Source organism: Rhagoletis pomonella, unplaced genomic scaffold, assembly GCF_013731165.1.
Source record: "Rhagoletis pomonella isolate Grant_MI unplaced genomic scaffold, Rhpom_1.0 Rhpom_scaffold_00003, whole genome shotgun sequence".
NCBI classification, from domain to species: Eukaryota; Metazoa; Arthropoda; class Insecta; order Diptera; family Tephritidae; genus Rhagoletis; species Rhagoletis pomonella.
The window spans coordinates 43,298,381-43,317,726 of NW_023458557.1; the positions used below are offsets into that span (position 1 = coordinate 43,298,381).

Here is a 19,346-nt window from a genome sequence, read left to right on the forward strand (position 1 = left end):
AGTCCTCTTTTTTGACCCATTGTCCTGGTAATTTATTTATTTTATACGGGACGCCAAATGTTCTATATTTTTTTTAATGTCCTGTATTTGTCCCGTATTCGGTGTTCCGACGCCTTAACAGCTCATTAAAATGGCATGCCTATGAACGAGTTTTAAGTGATGTTGGTATATGATCGTAATTTTCTTTATAAAAAGTTATTATTTTCTAATCTGAATGCCTGTGATTCGAATCGAGGAAGACATACAGGGGCCACTACATGAAATTAGGCCTAGATATTGTAGTAAGTTTTGGCTATTTTCCTTAGTTTATTATTTATTTTATGAAAGTAAAGCTCTTTTCCTAACAAACACGATATAATACTAAATTTCCAACTTAGTGCAAAGACTATAAAAATCAATTCTGCAATGTTTCGACAAAATTTCAAATTTTTTAATTAGAATCTGTAGAAAAAATTTGGTTTGCAATCTTGTAACTCATTATTTTGTATGAAAAAAATGCGTAACACCCTCAACAAAAAAAAATAATTGCCAAAAATTAGTGGTAAGGCTTACCGACTTAAAATTGCTCTTTGTTATACTAAAATTTAACGAATTTTTCGTAACAAATTTCCGGGGCAAAAATTTGGAGAAATTTATCCTACAAATTTGTAATGTTACTATAAGGATACTGCTTAAGAGAAAACAGTGTGGAAAGAATTTCAAAAATTATATTTTGTCCCGTATTCTGCTTTCATAAATATGGCCACCGTACCTATACATAAATTGTATTAATTTAAAAGCATGTGATCATTTTCTTTGATGTATAGAGTCAGAAACAATAAGCACGAATCGGAATATATTTTATAAAAGCCTATAACTAAGCTGACCAACCGTCCTCCTTTGAGGAGGATTGTCCACCTCAAACGTGATTTGTCCTCCTCAAAAACATTGTCCTCCCCTGTCCTCCTTTTGAGCAAAAATGTCCTTCTTGTCCTCCTTTTCAAGTTTTATTGCAGTGATGAAATTGTCAAAAAAATTTCGTTCAGAATATTATTATGTCCTAATCTTACACAATCATTGTATTTAAAGGAGTTTACATTTTTCAACTTTCAGTTAAATGATGTAAACTTTTGAATCAACTAACCGCCTGTGAGAGTTGAACAGTGCAAACGCCTTTTAGCCTTATTTAATACGGATTTCTCACGGCACCCCAATCACGTAGTTTGCTCTCTCATTCGTAATTCGCACTCCAATTACCCTTCGAATTACGTAATTCGCCATACTAAATTTTGAGAGCGAATTACCTCGTTTGTTGGTAATTCGGATCCAATTACCTTGAGAATTACGAACAAATCGCTGCCGTCTCTAATTTTTATCGGAAATTTATCGACACCAGTTCATAAATCAATACTGACACTTTTTCTCAGTACGAAAAGTAAAATTTATACGTGTACATCACCAATTTAATACGGAAACTTACAAATTTTTAGCAATCGCTTACATTTTGCATAAATTTTGTAGCGAAGAAAAAAAAACACTAATATAGAGAACTGTGAAATCGAATTAATAATGTGCCCGTGGGAAAGGGGTAATACTATGTCCACACGAGCACTGCAATTACGTAGTTCGCTTCTGAATTACTTTGATGAATTACCCCGTTTACACGACTCATTCCTAATTCGAATTGACAATTCATTGTGTTTCCTTCATTTCCCCCTTTCTTTGTTTTGTTTTTCCTATTCTCTCTTGCTTTGACAGCTTTCAATATTTTGTATGGCGAATCACGTAATTCGAAGGGTAATTGGGGCGCCAATTATGAATTATAGAGCCAATCACGAATGGGAGAGCGAACTACGTGCCGTGAGAACTTAGTATAATTCGCGATCGTAATTGGAGGACCGAACAAAGTAATTCACGGTGCCGTAGGAAAACCGTATTACGTTTGACAACACTGAAAGACTAGCTAACGACGCGTCTGCACAGGCGAAAATTATTTCCCACCATATGTCATTTTGTTTGCGAGATATGTATAAGTTTTATCAGTGGCAATATTTGTGTATGGGGATTTTTCATCTTGATAAAAGCATTTATAAGATGGCTTAAAACAAGTATGTCCGTTGCATTGGAGCGCAAATATGCTTAAAACAATTTAGAAAATATGTTATTTCACATCCGAGTACACAACCAAAAATAACACAGGTCCTTCGGCGGATCCAGACTTTTTTGGGGATGTGTTCCGGGAAATTTGCCACTTATTCTTATTACTGTAAACGAGTTATTCTTGTATATATATATTTGGATGATCAAAATAACTAACCTGGCGAATTTATGGCCTTAAAATGACCTATATACTGAGAAGGAAATTCTCGAATTTGGAAAAATTTTTATTTCAATTTTAAAAGGTGTCAGTGGGCATTTGAAATTTTCTATGTAAAAAACATGTAAAATAATTTGGTTTCATTAAAAATGTTATAACTTTTGACCCGTTAAAAAAAGTTATGAAAAAGAGATAAACGTTTTTTCTATGCATATTTTTATAGGGCTTTAAATTATTTAAAAAATTACCCTGAAATTGGTTGTCTTAGAGACGATTAAAAGTATTAAATATGTTAATGATATTGCTGAACGAGGTATAGCATTGGTACAAAATTATAATCGAACTTTGAGGAAAGACGAAGAACGAAAGCAATTTCTTTTGCAAGTAATTCAATTGCCTTTAACTTATTTAACAAGTAATTTTTAAGCAAAGAACACAACCGACTTCAATTCTCATATAAAAATTCAGGAGTACCGTTAATTTTTTCATGATCCAATATCGGATCTAAACCAAATCAGTATGGGACTACCTTAAGCGGTAACACACAAAAATTAAATATTCCCACGAATTGAGAACCTTCTCCTTTTTTTGAAGTCGGTTAAAAATAAATAGTCAAAACTTGTTAATATGTGGCGGTCTTATAATTATGCAACGCAGTGTACCATTAACTTGTTGGACTTGTGTTTAGAGAAACTTTGAATTGTTAATTTATTCGTTATTTATGTGTTAAAATAAATTAAAAAAAAATTTTGTGTTTTAAATGTGGAGAAATTGTCCTCCTGGAATGTTAAAAAATTCTGGTCACCTTACTATAACGAAGGAGCAATTACATTGTAAACAAGTAACTTTTAAGCAAAAAAACAAAACCGACTTCAATTCTCATATAAAAATTTAAGATTATCGTTATTTTCCTTATGATCCAATGATCGGATTTAAACCTAATTAGTATGGGACCAGCTGTGGGGTAACACCTTTCCTTTAAGAAATCGTTTAACGTGGTCCAAAGTTATGCGGAAACATACATAATAAAAAAAATTAATAAATATTCCGAAGAATTGTTAATCTTCTCCTTTTTGTGAAGCTGGTTAAAAAAGAATAACAAGTTATGGTTCCGATATTTGAGGCCCTTTAAAAATCCCGGGCCCGGAAGGATTCCCCCCTTTCCCCCTCTCTTTCGACGGGCCTGCATATATGCATGTATGTACAAATGTATGTATATGATGTGAACATTTTTAGGGAATAATATCAAAAATTACAAAACTTATGTTAATACACGTTTGAAGAAGATGTATGTACATATGATATTTATATGGTCCTCCTAGATTGAAGAGCAATAGGTGTGACTACAGTATAGTGGCCAGATCGACGGAAGGTTATGGCGTTCTCGTTTCTACAGAAAATGTTGCCTTTTCGTTGCCCCTCCTTAGCGTTTGTTCTTTTTTTGTACTATATGAACAGCCATTCACAGATTCCTTTTCTGGCCAGGAACTTTTGTTTAGTCCTTACGCTGCCAGGTTAATAATTATTACGTATTTTCCTCGTTGCAACTATTTTCACCTTTTTTCTTGCTAGGTCAAATCTCTTAATTAATGTTTATCGCATGTTTGACATATGCCATAAGATGACAACTCCGTCAGGGTTGATTTTCCTTGTTCATATTTGTGATTTTTCTTTGGATATTTGTATCATGCCATCCGGCATAGAATCCTCATATGGTTGGGGTGATAGGTTTACATAATTAAATTGAATCATACAATATTTGGCAAATCTACACTAAAAATTATTCTAATTTTAAGATTAAAAGGTGTATAAATTCATAGGTTACAGTGTTTTCCGGATTTTATGGAAATTGCCTTTTTTTCTGCTAAAGAGATAGAGTATATTCGATTAAGAATGTCCACGATTTAGCTTTCCCTGATTCCATATATACACATTCGATGTTGCCTTTTTTAAGACATTTGATTTTTTTTGCGTTTTCTACCTTCAAAAAAATGATTATAGCATTTAGAATTTTTTTTTTAAGATTAAAAAATATACACATGCCCATGCGGCTTATAGAAGCGCAGGGACCTCTTGCCAAATTGGTGTTGGAAAAATTCAAAGCCGTTTTCTCAGCTAACCTAGGCTTGGAGACAATAAGGGGTGTGGATAAAATTGTAAAGGGCGAGGAAAACGCCCTTATTCCTGATAATATGAACGTTTCAAACGTTCCATATTTAAATTGGGCTCCACTTGTATCAACTTACGTCGAGCGCACATTTAGTACATTCAAGGCTTTTCTTCGCGAAAATCGAATGAAAATGTTGCCAGAAAACTTCAAAATGCCTCTTGTGGTTCAATGTTACTACAACTATACAGATTAAAGTTTTATGAGTTAGAAACTCGAAAAGAAAAAATAATCAAAGATTCAATGTACAAATTTTTCATATAATGAACCTAGTTCATAGTTTTTCTCTTTTTACTTGTAATATAAACATTTCTAAAATAAATGTATTTTTTGATTGTTCTTCGTATTTTCTGTCTTTTTTTAGTGCCTTATTTTGCTTTTTTTTTGCAATACCTAGTGCTTTTTCCTGCCTTTTTGCTATTTTGTTTTGCCTTTTTTGTCTTTTATGCAATACCTAGTGCCTTTTCCTGCCTTTTTCGCTATTTTATTTTGCCTTTTCCAGCCTATTTCGTTATTTTATTTTGCCTTTTTTATAGGTTTTTAGGTCCTAAAAATCCGCTCCCTGGTCATAAGCTATTGTAATAATAATAATTTACGAATTTTCTTTTTTTCCTTTTTCAAAGGCATTTCTCCAATTTCGCTACAATAAAGAATTTTGATAAGTGTTTAAAATATGCTATGTTATTTGTTTTAAACAGGTAATTTAGATCAGGGGTTCCCAAAATTTTTTCACCGCGGCACCCTTCTTGCGCTAAAAAAATTTCGCGGCACCCCTACTCTTCAAATGTATGCGAAAACAAGAAAATACAATGCAAACTTTATGCTCGTTTAGCTTTAATGTAAATACTGAAATTGTTTTGATGATTTCATTTTTCCTTTAAGTTTATTGGGAGCTTTGACAATTTTACCCTGAAATCATTTGACGCTGAAAGCTTGCTCGTGTATTTGTTTTTAACCGACTTCACAAAAAGGAGAAGGTTATCAATTTGTCGGAATATTTTTTTATTATTTTCTTTTATGTATGCTACCGCATAACTTTGGACCACGCTAACCCATTACTATAATTCTCTTCTTTTTAAAGGAAAGGTGTTACCTCGCAGGTGGTCCCAGTCTACTTTGGTTTAAATCCGATCATTGGATCATGAAGAGATTAACGATAATCTTAAATTTGTATATGGGAATTGAAGTCGGTTTTGTTTTTTGCTTAAAAATTACTTATTTCTGTAAACATATGTTGAAAATGCAGTCTCACCTAGAAATGTAAAAGTAAAATTCACTAGTATTTTTAATGCAATCTTGCGAACAGCAGTGTTTTCTGCATACACTTGCATCCAGAACCTTCTTGGCTCCCTTCGTAGTATTTGATATTCAAAGTGCTGTCTGCACTGATGTTCAGAAGGTTTCCAAAAGCTTAATTTGTCATCTCAGTAGGTTAACTTTTCGGGTCACATGAAAACGGGTTTGTTATCCAGCTGTAGACATCCTCAGAGTCAAACCTTCCAAGTTAACGTTGGTAATGCGCGCTAACGCTAAGAAAATAATTTTACAGGTCTATTCTGCACGTTACCAAAGATTTTGTAAACGGAAAATTTTATTACCAAAAAATGTTACCAGTTCTTGTCACCGCGATTTTAGTTACGTTGGTAATGCAGTTAAAATATTCAGCAATTCAGCTATGAAGAATTGTGGAGATTATGGCATTGCATATTTCACGGGGCAATACTTTGTTACCAGCTTATGAGATGGAAACAAAATTTACCGCTTACAAGAGTACACAGAATTCGAATAGGGTTTAAAATTTGACAAGAACTTAATTTACCGGTTACAAAACTTTTATTACCAGCGCAGAATAGACCTGTTACAGCCAATTTCACGAAAGCAATTTAAGTGAAAAATTATTCTAATTTTTTGAATATTACATGGAAATTGACAAAAAATAAAAAAACATTTTTCCTTTAAATTGCTGGTGAAACCGGTTGCTATCCATTTTCTTAGCGTTAACTTCGAAGTTACTTATGGGCGTTTTTCTGATTTTCTCAAGCTTAATATTTGAAAGAGGATGGTTCCGTGCGCAGAAGTGGAAACTTTTGACTGCCATTCACCTGGGAGTGGCCAGAAGCGATTATTGTGCGTACGGTTCAAATCGCAGCTCACAACGTCCGGATATTTATATCCACGTATCCTCTGGGTAGCAACCAAACACCCGTTTGGGAGCGAGCTAAAGTGAGAAGGCGTAAAACTTCGCGTGCGCTGGGTTTGGGTCCCGCCACGTTAAAACCCCGCCCAATGAAAAGAAGCAAACAGCCTCGGATGAGACCCCCTTTTTCTGATGACGACCACGGCAAACGTATAAAGGACTATGATTTCAGGGTATGCACCTGGAATATCCGGGCCCTTAATGGGGAAGGTGCCTCTGCCCGGCTGGTTGATGTCCTCGGGAAGACAAAGGCTGACATCACCGCCATCCAAGAAATGCGATGGACGGGGCAAGGTAAAGTAAGCGTGAAGCCTTGTGACGTCTACTACAGCTGCCACGTAAAGGAGCGCAAATTCGGTGTTGGATTCGTGGTAGGAGAGAGACTCCGTCGCCGAGTACTGGCGTTCACCCCGGTGGACGAACGTCTAGCCACAATCCGCATCAAAGCTAGATTCTTCAACATCTCGCTCATCTGCGCCCATGCCCCGACGGAAGAGAAGGATGAGGCGTCCAAGGATCTCTTCTATGAGCGCTTGGAACGTACATATGAGCGCTGCCCCCGACACGATGTCAAAATCGTGCTTGGCGATTTTAATGCCAAGGTGGGCAAGGAAGGGATCTTTGTCGCCACTGTCGGAAAATTCAGCCTCCACGACGAAACGTCCGATAACGGACTGAGGCTGATCGACTTCGCCGGGGCCCGAAATATGGTAATATGTAGTACTAGGTTCCAGCATAAGAACATCCACCAAGCTACATGGCTGTCTCCAGATCGAAAAACGAGAAACCAAATCGATCATGTTGTGATAGACGGAAGGCATGCTTCAAGCGTTTTGGACGTACGTACACTCCGAGGGCCAAACATCGACTCGGACCACTATCTTGTTGTAGCCAAGATACGCACCCGCCTCTGTGCAGCAAAAATTGTGCGCCCAACAATGCAAGGAAAGCTTAACGTCGAAAAGCTGCAATCACAACAGACGGCCAATTCATTCGCCACTCGACTCACACACCTGCTCTCTGAGAGCACTCTTCAACAATCCGACGTACGCTAGCAGTGGATCCACATTTCCCGATCATTAAGTACCGCCGCCGAAGAAGTAGTTGGATTTCAGCGAGCCCGAAAGAACAACTGGTACGATGAGGAATGTCAAGAAGCCGCAGAGAAAAAAGATGCCGCCTACAGGGCCACGCTGCGATCGGGCGCAACGCGAGCCATGTGGGACCGTTATAGGGAACTGAAGAAGGAAGCGAGACGTATTTGCCGCAATAAGAAGAGAGAGGCCGAAATACGTGAGTGCGAAGAGCTTGAGATGCTGGCCGACAGGAAGAACGCCCGAAAATTCTACCAGAGGGTTAGGCGACTTACGGAAGGTTTCAAGACCGGGGCGAACTCCTGTAAGAACAACAATGGCGACCTAGTGACCGATGTCCAGAATATACTTAAATTGTGGAGGGAACACTTTTATAACCTACTGAATGGTAGCAGCGCTGAAAGTAGTGAGGAAGACGAACCCGAGTCCCCAGTCGATGATGATGGAGTAGCTGTCCCACCGCCTGACTATGACGAGGTACGAATAGCGATTACGCGGCTGATAAACAACAAAGCTGCTGGAGCTGACGGCCTGCCAGCCGAGCTATTCAAGTACGGCGGCGAGGAGCTGATGAGGTGCATGCATCAGCTCGTATGCAGAATATGGTCAGATGAACGCATGCCCGACGACTGGAATTTAAGTGTGCTCTGCCCAATCCACAAGAAAGGCGACCCCGCCATACGGGCCAACTACCGCGGAATTAGCCTTCTAAGCATAGGTTACAAGGTCTTATCGAGCGTATTGTGCGAAAGACTGAAGCCCACCGTCAACGAGCTGATTGGACCTTATCAGTGTGGCTTTAGGCCTGGAAAATCCACCATAGATCAGGTATTCACAATACGCCAAATCTTGGAAAAGACCCGCGAGAATAGGATCGACACACACCATCTATTTGTCGATTTCAAAGCCGCTTTCGACAGCACGAAGAGAAGTTGCCTTTATGCCGCGATGTCTGAATTTGGTATCCCCGCGAAACTAATACGGCTGTGTAAAATGACGTTGAGCAATACCACCAGCTCCGTCAGAATAGGGAAGGACCTCTCCGAGCCGTTTGATACCAAACGAGGTTTCAGACAAGGGGACTACCTTTCGTGTGATTTCTTTAATCTTATGTTGGAGAAGATAATAAGAGCCGCAGAACTGAACCGCTCAGGCACAATACTTTATAAGAGCGTACAATTGCTGGCGTATGCCGACGACATCGATATTATCGCTAAAAACAAGGGCTACGTCTGTTCTGCCTTCTCGGGATTGGATAGAGAAGCAAAGCGAATGGGTCTGGTGGTGAACGAGGACAAAACGAAGTATCTCCTGTCAGCACACACACAGTCAGAGCATACGCGTCTTGGCACCCACGTCACTGTTGACAGTTACAAGTTTGAAAAAGTAGACGACTTCGTTTATTTGGGAACCAGCATTAACACCAATAATAATGTCAGCCTTGAAATCCAACGGAGAATCACTCTTGCCAACAAGTGCTACTTTGGGCTGAGTAGGCAATTGAGAAGTAAAGTCCTCTCTCGTCGTACAAAGATCACACTCTATAAGTCACTCATCATGCCTGTGCTGGTGTATGGCGCGGAAGCATGGACAATGAAAGCATCTGATGAGGCGGCTCTTGGAGTTTTCGAGAGAAAGATTCTGCGAAAGATTTACGGACCTTTACGCGTTGGCGATGGCGAATATCGCAGACGATTTAACGATGAGCTGTATGAGCTTTACAACGATATAGACATAGTGCAGCGAATTAAAATTCAGCGGCTCCGCTGGCTTGGCCATGTCGTTCGGATGGACAGAAACGCTCCTGCTCTGAAAATATTCAACGCGGGCCGCGATGCTGGGAACAGAGGAAGAGGAAGGCCTCCTCTGCGTTGGAAAGACCAGGTGGAGAAGGACTTGGCTTCTTTTGGCATTTTCAATTGGCGTCAGTTAGCACAGAAGAGAAATGACTGGCGTGCTGTTTTGGACTCGGCCAAAATCGCTTAGGCGGTTACAGCGCCAAATAAGAAGAAGAAGAATATTTGAAAGCATGTATACGTAGTCGGCAGTGGCTGAGAGTGCGGAGGAGCGTGTTAGTATTGCAAAAAAATGTTTTGGTTCTTTTCTGTACATAAATTTCTACCGGAAAAACGGATCGTCAAAGTATTCGAAAATGGAATAAGTAAACGGGAAAAACCGACCTTCATCCACTTTTTTTTCTTTTCCGGATCAATTTTCAAATTTTTTCCTGGCTGGGTTTATATCTGTCATTTCTTTTACAAGATAAAATTCATTGGGATCATCTAAATGGCTATACATCAGAGGCGGGCATTTTTTGATTTTCCAAACACATGTAATTGGGCTTCAAAATGCTGCTTCCTGCGACGTCGACACATGTATACTATCATCGTCTTCGTGCGTCTTACGATAATTGACAATTGACTGATGCTTCGCTGGCATGATTCAATAATACAAGGTTCAATAAACTGACAGTTGTCTCTCTCGCACCGCTCCCTTAGCAGTGTCACGGTGATGTTTCTTTGCAAATTTACTTGGAAAAAGTGTAGCTTTGCTGTGAAATATAAGTATAAGCTTTTGTGCAATTTGTTTATTTGTATATGCATATTAAGGACATTTAACTGATGAAAACATAAATTGTTTTTAAATCGGATGTTTACATAAATCTCATAGTAGTTTTATTTTAATTCTGAGTCCTTTTGCAGTTTGTATACAGCTAAATAGCACATAAATTACGTAATTCACGTAGATATATTAATATTTCGTGCAATATTTCGTTTAGAATGCCAGACTTCCTGCAAATACATACATTAGAATTCACAAAAATAATTTCACTACTTATTGGCTATTTTGTGTACTTATCTACTAACATTTTCATAACAAGCGATTGCTTTCTTCTCCTTTCTCTGTCCTTCGTAAATACAACCTTTTGTAAGGGAGTGTCAAACCGCGGCTGTCAATAATTATATAACCTTGTATTATTGAATCATGCTTCGCTGGTATTTCGGCAAAGCAAATCAAATCAGTTGCTGTTGAGAGTGTTCGGACGCGATAGTTTTCTTAGTAGAAATAAGCATGAAAAATTGTGGTACATTCCAAAACAATGTGGTAGATTCAAATAAATAAATTTATAAATACGTTATATGCACTTATGGTCAGTTGATTAAGTTAAGTGACATTTTGACCAGTTTTGGATATTTATATTTTTTGTTTATTTAATATTTATCTTTTTTTTTTGCTGACGGTGCTAGGCATTTTCTTCCATATAAAAGAAATTGCCAATCATTAAAAATAAACGCTATTTCTTAGCATTTGAAATTTGCACTTTGAGCTACTAAATTTTAATGGGCTATAAAACTGCATACCTAAAACTTTTCTAGAAATTCTAAATAAAAAGCCAAAGCGACAGAACAAGATGCATTTTTTAGAAATGATCTATCATTTTCTGATAGACATTGATACATAATTTCACGCATTGCGCATACCCATCCATGTTTTCTATGCAAAAACAAGTAAGAAAGTCTAAGTTCGGGCGGAGCCGAACATTAAATACCCGGCGCAAATATTAAATATATGTTTTTTCACCTTTCCGAAACCTACCGCTAGATGGTAAGCCGGGGTGTATCAATTTTGAGTAAATTAGCGTCCTTCAATTTCGAAATATTGAAGTTTCAAGCATTTCTGAAATTTACCGTTATATGAGAAGCGGCCGTTATTTTAATCCGATTTCAAAAATTTTCAACGTTTTGCTTATATGTGGCAAGCACAATAACCACACCGAGTTTGGTACAAATTGGTAGAACGGTTACCGATATACTTATATGAGATCATAAGTGGGCGGTGCCACGCCCATTTTCCAAAGTTGCAAGCATCAATTTTGAATAAATTAGCTTCAATATTTACTGATTTATCGAAGATTTTGTATTTCCCTAAATTACCGTGGCTGTTGAGCAAAACTTCGCTGCTTCGCACACAAGCGCATGTGTGTGATAGTGTGAGTGCCCACCTCTGCTATACATACATACATATGTATATCATCAAAGAAAACATTTAAAAAAATATCAGCTAATTTTTTTTGCGGTTAAATAAAAAAAGTTTTTTATTGGGGGCGTGAGTGGAGCTCGGATCCAAATAAAATACCGGAGCGGAGCGATAAAAAAAAGACCTTTGCTGCGAAGCCCTGGAAAAAGTGCTTCCCTGCATGTCTTCTCCAAAGGGTTTTCATATTTACAATTTACGCGAATGTATTTGATTGTAAAATTTTGCATGCAATAAGCATTTTAAGCTTCAATAAAACATATTTGATATGAACATTAAATAAATTCCTTAAGAATGATTTTTATGGATTAAAAGAACAACTTTCAAAGTTGGGTAGCGAGCAGAAGCCCTTCAATATGTGCCACTCCATACAAAAAAGAAAGGAGAAAGGAATGACTTTAAGAAAAGCCTGAGATTTTGTCTACTGGGTAGCACTTTTGACCCTTAAGCCATGAACCCATGAACGAAAGACACAAGATCACGCGGGAAGGAAAGAACGAAAAAAGTTATTTTCTAGCTGCCGAAATCTCGACGCCATCTTTGTTGTAAGAAGTAAACAACGAAGAGAACGGAGAAAACCGCGAAATTGTGGAACGCATGAAAAATCATTTTTATTATGTAAATTCTTCTATAAATCATGCCGTTGTGTTAAATTATTCTTTATCTTATGTGTACACACGTTGTCACAAGCGAAAATGAAGAAAATTGCAGTAAAAAGCCACGACCAAATTGTAAACAACGAAGAAATGTAAACAAACGGCTAATGTCAAAATCGCTCAACTTGTTTCCTAAATGCGATTCTAACGGGCTAGTCTCCTGCCCGCGTGATCTTGTCTTTTTGGTACATGCCCTGTACCTATGTTAGAAAGAACCATTAGTTATCGTTTTTCGATTACGAATAACAGAAAGCTTAATCTGCCAAATATGAAATGCATTGACCTTCATTAAAAAACTAGGACAATTTAAGTGTGGACCAGGACACCAGGACAAATCCTGGAAAACCACGTCTGGACGACTGGCAGCCCTACCATATATGTATATATCCGTCAGTTGAACTAAATGAACAAGTTCACTAAGGTGAACGAACTACAACTGAACGGTTCACTCAAAATAACTAAGGTGCCCGACTCTATTACATATACAGTCCGGCGTTTACCGAAGATCCGTAATACAGAACGAAATTTTACACTGAAGATGGCACAACGACGAAATGGGGTTTTCTCTAAACCAAATTTGACAAGTGATGCCGGAAATTCAGGTGCACGAAGTCAAAGGTCATCGGGGAACATAAATCAAAAATATTCCGACGAATTGTAATTTCTTCAATTTTTAAGTCGGTTAAAAAATATCACGCCAAAAAACCTTTTCTTTGACAGGTAAGTCAATCTTTCTAGATTTTCGAGATTCTCGAGGCTTTTTACAGCTTATAATTTGTGTTTTTTTAGAATACTAGATATTTATTACTCAAAGAGGGGAATAAAATATCAGTTAAGAGGAAAACTAAAACCACCCTTTGAAATACAATTCCAAGAATTTGTAATTTACTTGAGTAAACTAAAAATAAGTAAATTTGCTTGCCTGAAAATTTTTGGCGTTCATGTTCCCAAAATATCAGCCAAAAAGTTTTACCAGCAAGAAAAGCAGCTGATCAAAATCAACTGACTGTTTATGAAAATAATGGAATTAATTTAAATTAAAAAGTATATTTTCACACGTTACCATTAAAAACCGCCCGTGGTAATTTTAAATGTGCCTTCTTGTTCAGACAACTGGCAAGTATTTGCAAATTTTGGGTTCGCATAGTATTTGTATTTAACCCTATGTGAGACAACATATACAAATTCGCTAGAATTTTGCAGCTATAGAATTTTTACTGGAATAATACGCAAAACAAAACTACAATTTCATTTAAATAGCAGATATCAAAGAGCGAAAGTTCTGTTTAATCTACAAGGGCAATCGGTATTGAGTTCGGGGTTCAGTATCTTCAGTTTAAGAAAATGTTGATGGGTAAAATCATTTATTTCAAACATCACGGGTTACTTACCTTAAAATCAGATAAAGATGCCATTAGGTCGTCCAACTCCTTAGTGGCAGATGACGCATACCCAGAAGGCGCCGCTTTGTTTGGCAAATACGTGTCTTGATGCTGAACAATTTCCTTTTCAATAAGACCGACTTCAAAAAGAAATTTCAAGGTATTAAAGTCAATTTCAGATGCTCAGAAAAAGACAATTCAGCTTACCTGGTCCATCCGGTTCCAGAGTTTCCGTTTTTGTCTCACGCACTGTAATGCTAATGTGCCGGCCAGGAGTCGGCGACTTAGTAAGGCTATTAAATATTTAAATTAAGCTTTCAAGAAACAAATTAGTTTAAGTTTTGTAACTCACCCATTGGGTACCGCATAGTTTGAGGCATTGTCCATTTCACTAAGAAGACTATCAATTGTTGGCCGCTTATCGCTGGAATTGTAAGTGTTATACTTGGAGACGGAATTATAACTCGTTGGCACTATGTTTTCTAAAATAAGATAGAAATTTAAATCTTCGAATACTGAAAAATCTTTTCATATTCAAAATTTTAAGTTGTGTGTAAAGTGAATCAAATACTGCTACAAAAATGCAGCTAATGCTCACACTAAATACACTGCGTTAGCTTTTTCTACTTTTTTTCGACAGACACACATGGGGTATTTGGCCGATTTACAGCCTAACCTAATATAAACGCACGCCGTTGTATACGCACGCTGTCTAATTTGTTTTTCTGCGTCACCCGAAATTGGCTTGCGTGCGTTGCGACAAGTCAAATCAAAATGTCACGCAGAACAAAAAATAGGAAATTGAGTTAGCTTTTTACGCACGCCGTTCAATTTCAGTTAATACCATACGAGTTGTATGCACGATTGAGAGAAATAGAGATTGCGCCCATCGCAGTACCGCTAGTCCGCTCTTTGTGAATTTGACAGAATCAGCTGTGTGCGTGACGTCATCTTGGTGCAATTGTTGATTGAAGACAACCAAATAACTATTTAACTGGGTACGGTTTAGTTATTTGCCCAGTGATTTCGGGCTATTGTACCCGAATAGGTGACCCGATCCAAAAAAATATGCACAATAAATGTTGAATACCTTTGACAATAGAAAGGTGTTCTGCACAAAAATACTGTTTATCGAGTTTACATTTCCTGGGTCAAAATGCTAATTTTAGACCATTTTCCAATGGTTCACCAGGGGTATGTAGAAGGTTTCGAGGGATCAGGTGTAACTTTTTACAAAGTGTGAACTGTGCTCTTTCTAGTGGGTTAGATATCAAGACTCACGCCCCCTCGCCCTCCGCCCACTAACGCAGAAACAGTATATTGATGCAATTTTTTCATGTTAAGTCGTTGAAAAATAATAAATATTTAAATCCGGGATCCCGGGATCGAACCAACGACATCCCGAAAATCCCGGGATCGTAAAAATCGAAAAAATTAACATCCCTACTACATACATATAACTTCATGCATTTTATATAACAATCAGCATTTGCTGAAAATCATACTTACCTAAAGGGCTACATGCCCAAAATCATTGCTACGTGTTCCTATTTAATTAAACTTTGCATATTTATTAATTCCTGCAAAATTGGACCATTTAATATTGATATTAGCACATTATTCGGCATTGTTTACATATTTTCCTATGCGTTTTGGCATTTTTCTGCCACAATTGCACCAAGATGACGTCACACGAAAATTACGCTCAAAAATCCTTTCTCATGGGCGTAATCTTGTATTCTATCATTCTTGAGTTGTATATGCATGAGAAATTTTTGACAGTAAATTGGCGTGGAGGACGTCCATTAACTCCATCAAAGCAAAGAAAATAAAGTGACCTCAAGTTTAACATCGATAGACTCTATGCTGCCGTGGTTCGATTGTAGGAACATGCATACCTACGTGTTCGTCTCGACGGGAAGAAGGTTTATATCAAAGTTAGAACATTACAAGTTTCCACCTGCTAAGAAATTAAATTAAACAACATGTGGGAAGGTTGTCACATGTTTGAAACTTAAATTCAGCTTTAATTTAGGGAATTAGATAATTCAAATATGTATCACAACATAGGTAAGAAAATGTAATAAAACTACATTTTTGTAATAATAACAGTAATATAACAGTCTTATATTTTGATAAGAGATTATTGTATGTATTAACTTGGAGTAAATTAGCGTCCTCAATTATTGAAATATAGGAGTTTTCGTATTTCTGAAACTTGCCGTTATACCGGAATCGGGTAACCGATTTCAATTATTTTCAACGTATTGCTTTTTCCGTACCAAGGTAATTAAATGCACTAGTTTGGTAGAAATTGATAAAACGGTCACCGAGATACACATTTGTTGTTATAAGTGGGAGGCACCACGCCCATTATTCAACAATTTATGATAATCTAATTTAATGCTAATGGAATAACCCAAGCAGCGATTTTGAGTGAATTAGCTTCAGTAGTTACTGATTTAGCGGAGTTTTCGTGTTTCTGTAAATTACCATTATAAGGGAAGTGGGCGTGGTTATTGCCCGATTTCAAACAGATTTATTAGATAGACCCTAAGCAAGGCTCGTACCGAGTTCGGTAGGGATTGGTGAAACGGCTACTGGGATAAATCGTTTCATCAAATGTCATAATTATCTCCATTTTCCAAAAATGGCATAATAATCTTGGTTTATTATTATTGTTCAAGTGAGTTGCGCCCACTTGAAGGATGCATCCCTGCGCATATTTTATTCCTAAACGCAGCCCTGCACGTTAACCGATTCAAAGCATCGCTGGTTGGATTTTCCATTTCAACTCCTAGTGCTACCAATAGACATACTGGAATCGCATTCCAGTGTCGCCTATAAAGGCAACCCGCGCATTACCATCTTCCTTCTTTTTCATCAAGCAACTCTAACCGAAGACATCAGGGCGGCGACCATTTTCGGTTCAGCGTGGTAATTTATTAACCTATCGTCCATCATCAACTTTCACCATCGTGATCATTTCAATTAAATTTATACATTTATTGAATTCATGAAATTTCTAAAAGCTCAAACAGTCAACGACGTAACGTAGACGTAGGTTGACGCAGACACGATCTACCTTATGGGATTCGCGTGTTAACGAAAACTCACCACCGCATGGCGGTGACGTCGCCGTTGCTTCTCTCTCTCTCTGTCAACAGTAAATTTGATATGCTGCTACGTACGTCAACCTACGTTTACGCTACGCCGTTGACTAACTACGCTTTAATATTAGGTTCTTTCCCGTACGCAACGCGGGATCCCGCGGGTGCCCAAAATAGCCCAGAAATCATTACCGTATTCAACAAAATGATCGTAAGTACCTTCTTCTTCCTGCCCGAAACAGCCTGGGTAAAAATGTATAAAGCGTCAAAGTGCATATCAGCTGTTTTGTGTTTACGTGACGCCTGCATTTACTTGGTGCTTTTAAGGAATAGTAAATGTATTTTCAATCTTTATATTCTTAAAATCTAATTTGTGAAACAACATTTAAGTGACAAAAACAAAAACAACGCGAATCAACTGTTTCTTAAATTCTGGGCACGAAATGTGGTTTTTGCGTTCCCGTACTTCTGGATTATGTTCCATTTCTGAGAGCAAACTTTTCGCTTATTTTCTAGTTACCGGATCCATTCCGGATTGTTATTGTTAATAATTATCTAAATTCATCTTATATCTAATTCATTTACTCACTCAGTTTCAACATTCATTCCATTTTCATTCAAATCATTCACGTCTAAAATCTCTTAGAATAATTTAAAATAATAATTAAAATATAAATACGCAAACGTCAAGCTGTGAAGTTCTACTTATTTGTGCCTTGATTGGTCTTTGTATTTTGCAAAGTTTATTGTGCTAATTTTGAGTAAAAGTTGCTATAAAAAGTGCCTACGAGCATCTTAGTGTGATAATAACCGAAGCTAAGTGAAAGTTTTGTAATTTTTGTGGTTTTTATTAAATTTAATTAAATTTCACTAGCTTACATCTAATCTTGCCGAGTCATTTGTTGTTATCATTGTTGTTGTTATTCCTTTGTAGTTAACTGAGATCGTTTCTATTTTTGCACATTTCTTTTTGCTCTTTTTGTTTACTTCGTTTAGTATTTCTTGTCACAGCTGTTTGCGCTGCGTTTATTAAGTGTCACATTACAGTGATACTCAAACTGTTCGCTACATATATTTTTAAGCTAAATACATCAGCTCCTGAATTGTTGTGTGTGTTGTGTTAAACTTATTTTGCTTGTCTTTTTATTAACATAAGTGTTATTAAATCTTTCAATATGAAGTGTGATCTTGATAACTGCCAAATCAAAAGCGAATCTGAACGCTACTTATCGTGCTGGCTCTGTGATGGTATTTGCCATCTAAAATGTGCTGGTTTGACAGGAAGAATTCTGGACGCTATTAATGATGGCAAAGGTCTTCGCTGGTCTTGCTTAAAGTGCAGGTCAACCGAAGTTGATCTCTTTAAGTTGTTTAGGCAAACCAGAAATGGGTTTTCTGAAGTAGGGAGGGAGTTGTCGGTACTGACCGAAAAATTTAAACATTACGAAAATGTATTTAAATCTTTTAAATGCTTAGATACCGTACAATCTATGAAGGACATTCGTGTGTCAAAACGTAAGCGTCTTCATAGTCCGCCTAATGAAACGACCGTTCCACGTCAGAACACTCTTCCGAATGACTTAATTAATCTTTCTTCTCCATGTCCACAGACAACGGAGTTATCTTCCTCAAAAGAACATATATCAAAGCCTGCTTCTAATAATAACGACCCTGCAGTATCTTCCCCGTCCCCCGTTGAAGTTGTGGCACCGCCATCCAATCTTCCAACGCTTACTCTACCCTCAACTAGTAACGCAGTTACTCAACCCCGTCCGCCGGTAATCGAGTCTGATACTAGGAGACTGGTTGTGGTTCCCCCAAAGAAGTCTATATTTGTATCTAGATTTTCGAGGGATACTTCCGAGGACGATATAAAGTTTTACATCTCGTCCAAAGGTAAAACTGTCAACTTAAGTATCAGAAAATTTAACTTTAAATATGAAAGAAATATTTCTTCATTTAAAATAGACGTAAATTTAGAAAATTTTGACATGCTGCTTAGTAGTTCTTTTTAGCCCTCCGGAGCTTTCGTTCGTGAATTTGAGTATAGGCCCAACAAAAATAATAATTTAGCAAATATTCCCCGTCAGAATACAGAACCAAAAAACTGATTACTAAATCTGCTTTAAGTATTTATTATCAAAACGTAAGAGGCATAAATACTAAATTAACGAATTTATATCTTAATGGCCTTGAATGCAATTATAATATAATTTCTTTGACTGAAACTTGGCTCAAACCTCACACTTTTAATTCAGAGATTCTTTCAAATAATTATCATATCTACAGAAAAGATCGGGAGGACAGAGTCGGCGGTGGCGTACTCTTTGCCGTAGACTCTTCAATACCATCTGAAGAAGTTAGTCTTCGACACATCGAATCTGCAGAATTCAAATGCATTCGTGTTCA

The 19,346-nt window shown here is 37.3% G+C and overlaps 1 protein-coding gene across 6 annotated transcripts in view; it reads right to left on the bottom strand.

Moving 5' to 3' along the window:
• Nucleotides 1–19,346, bottom strand: part of LOC118735228 (leupaxin) — a 434,003-nt gene that overhangs the window by 188,726 nt on the left and 225,931 nt on the right. For all 6 annotated transcript variants that reach the window (XM_036464881.1, XM_036464880.1, XM_036464882.1 and 3 more), the window contains 3 exons: nucleotides 14,180–14,309; nucleotides 14,035–14,120; nucleotides 13,837–13,967 (listed from right to left, as the gene is read on the bottom strand). In XM_036464881.1, the coding sequence (XP_036320774.1) occupies nucleotides 13,837–13,967; nucleotides 14,035–14,120; nucleotides 14,180–14,309 (347 nt within the window). The remainder of the gene's footprint in view (nucleotides 1–13,836; nucleotides 13,968–14,034; nucleotides 14,121–14,179; nucleotides 14,310–19,346) is intronic.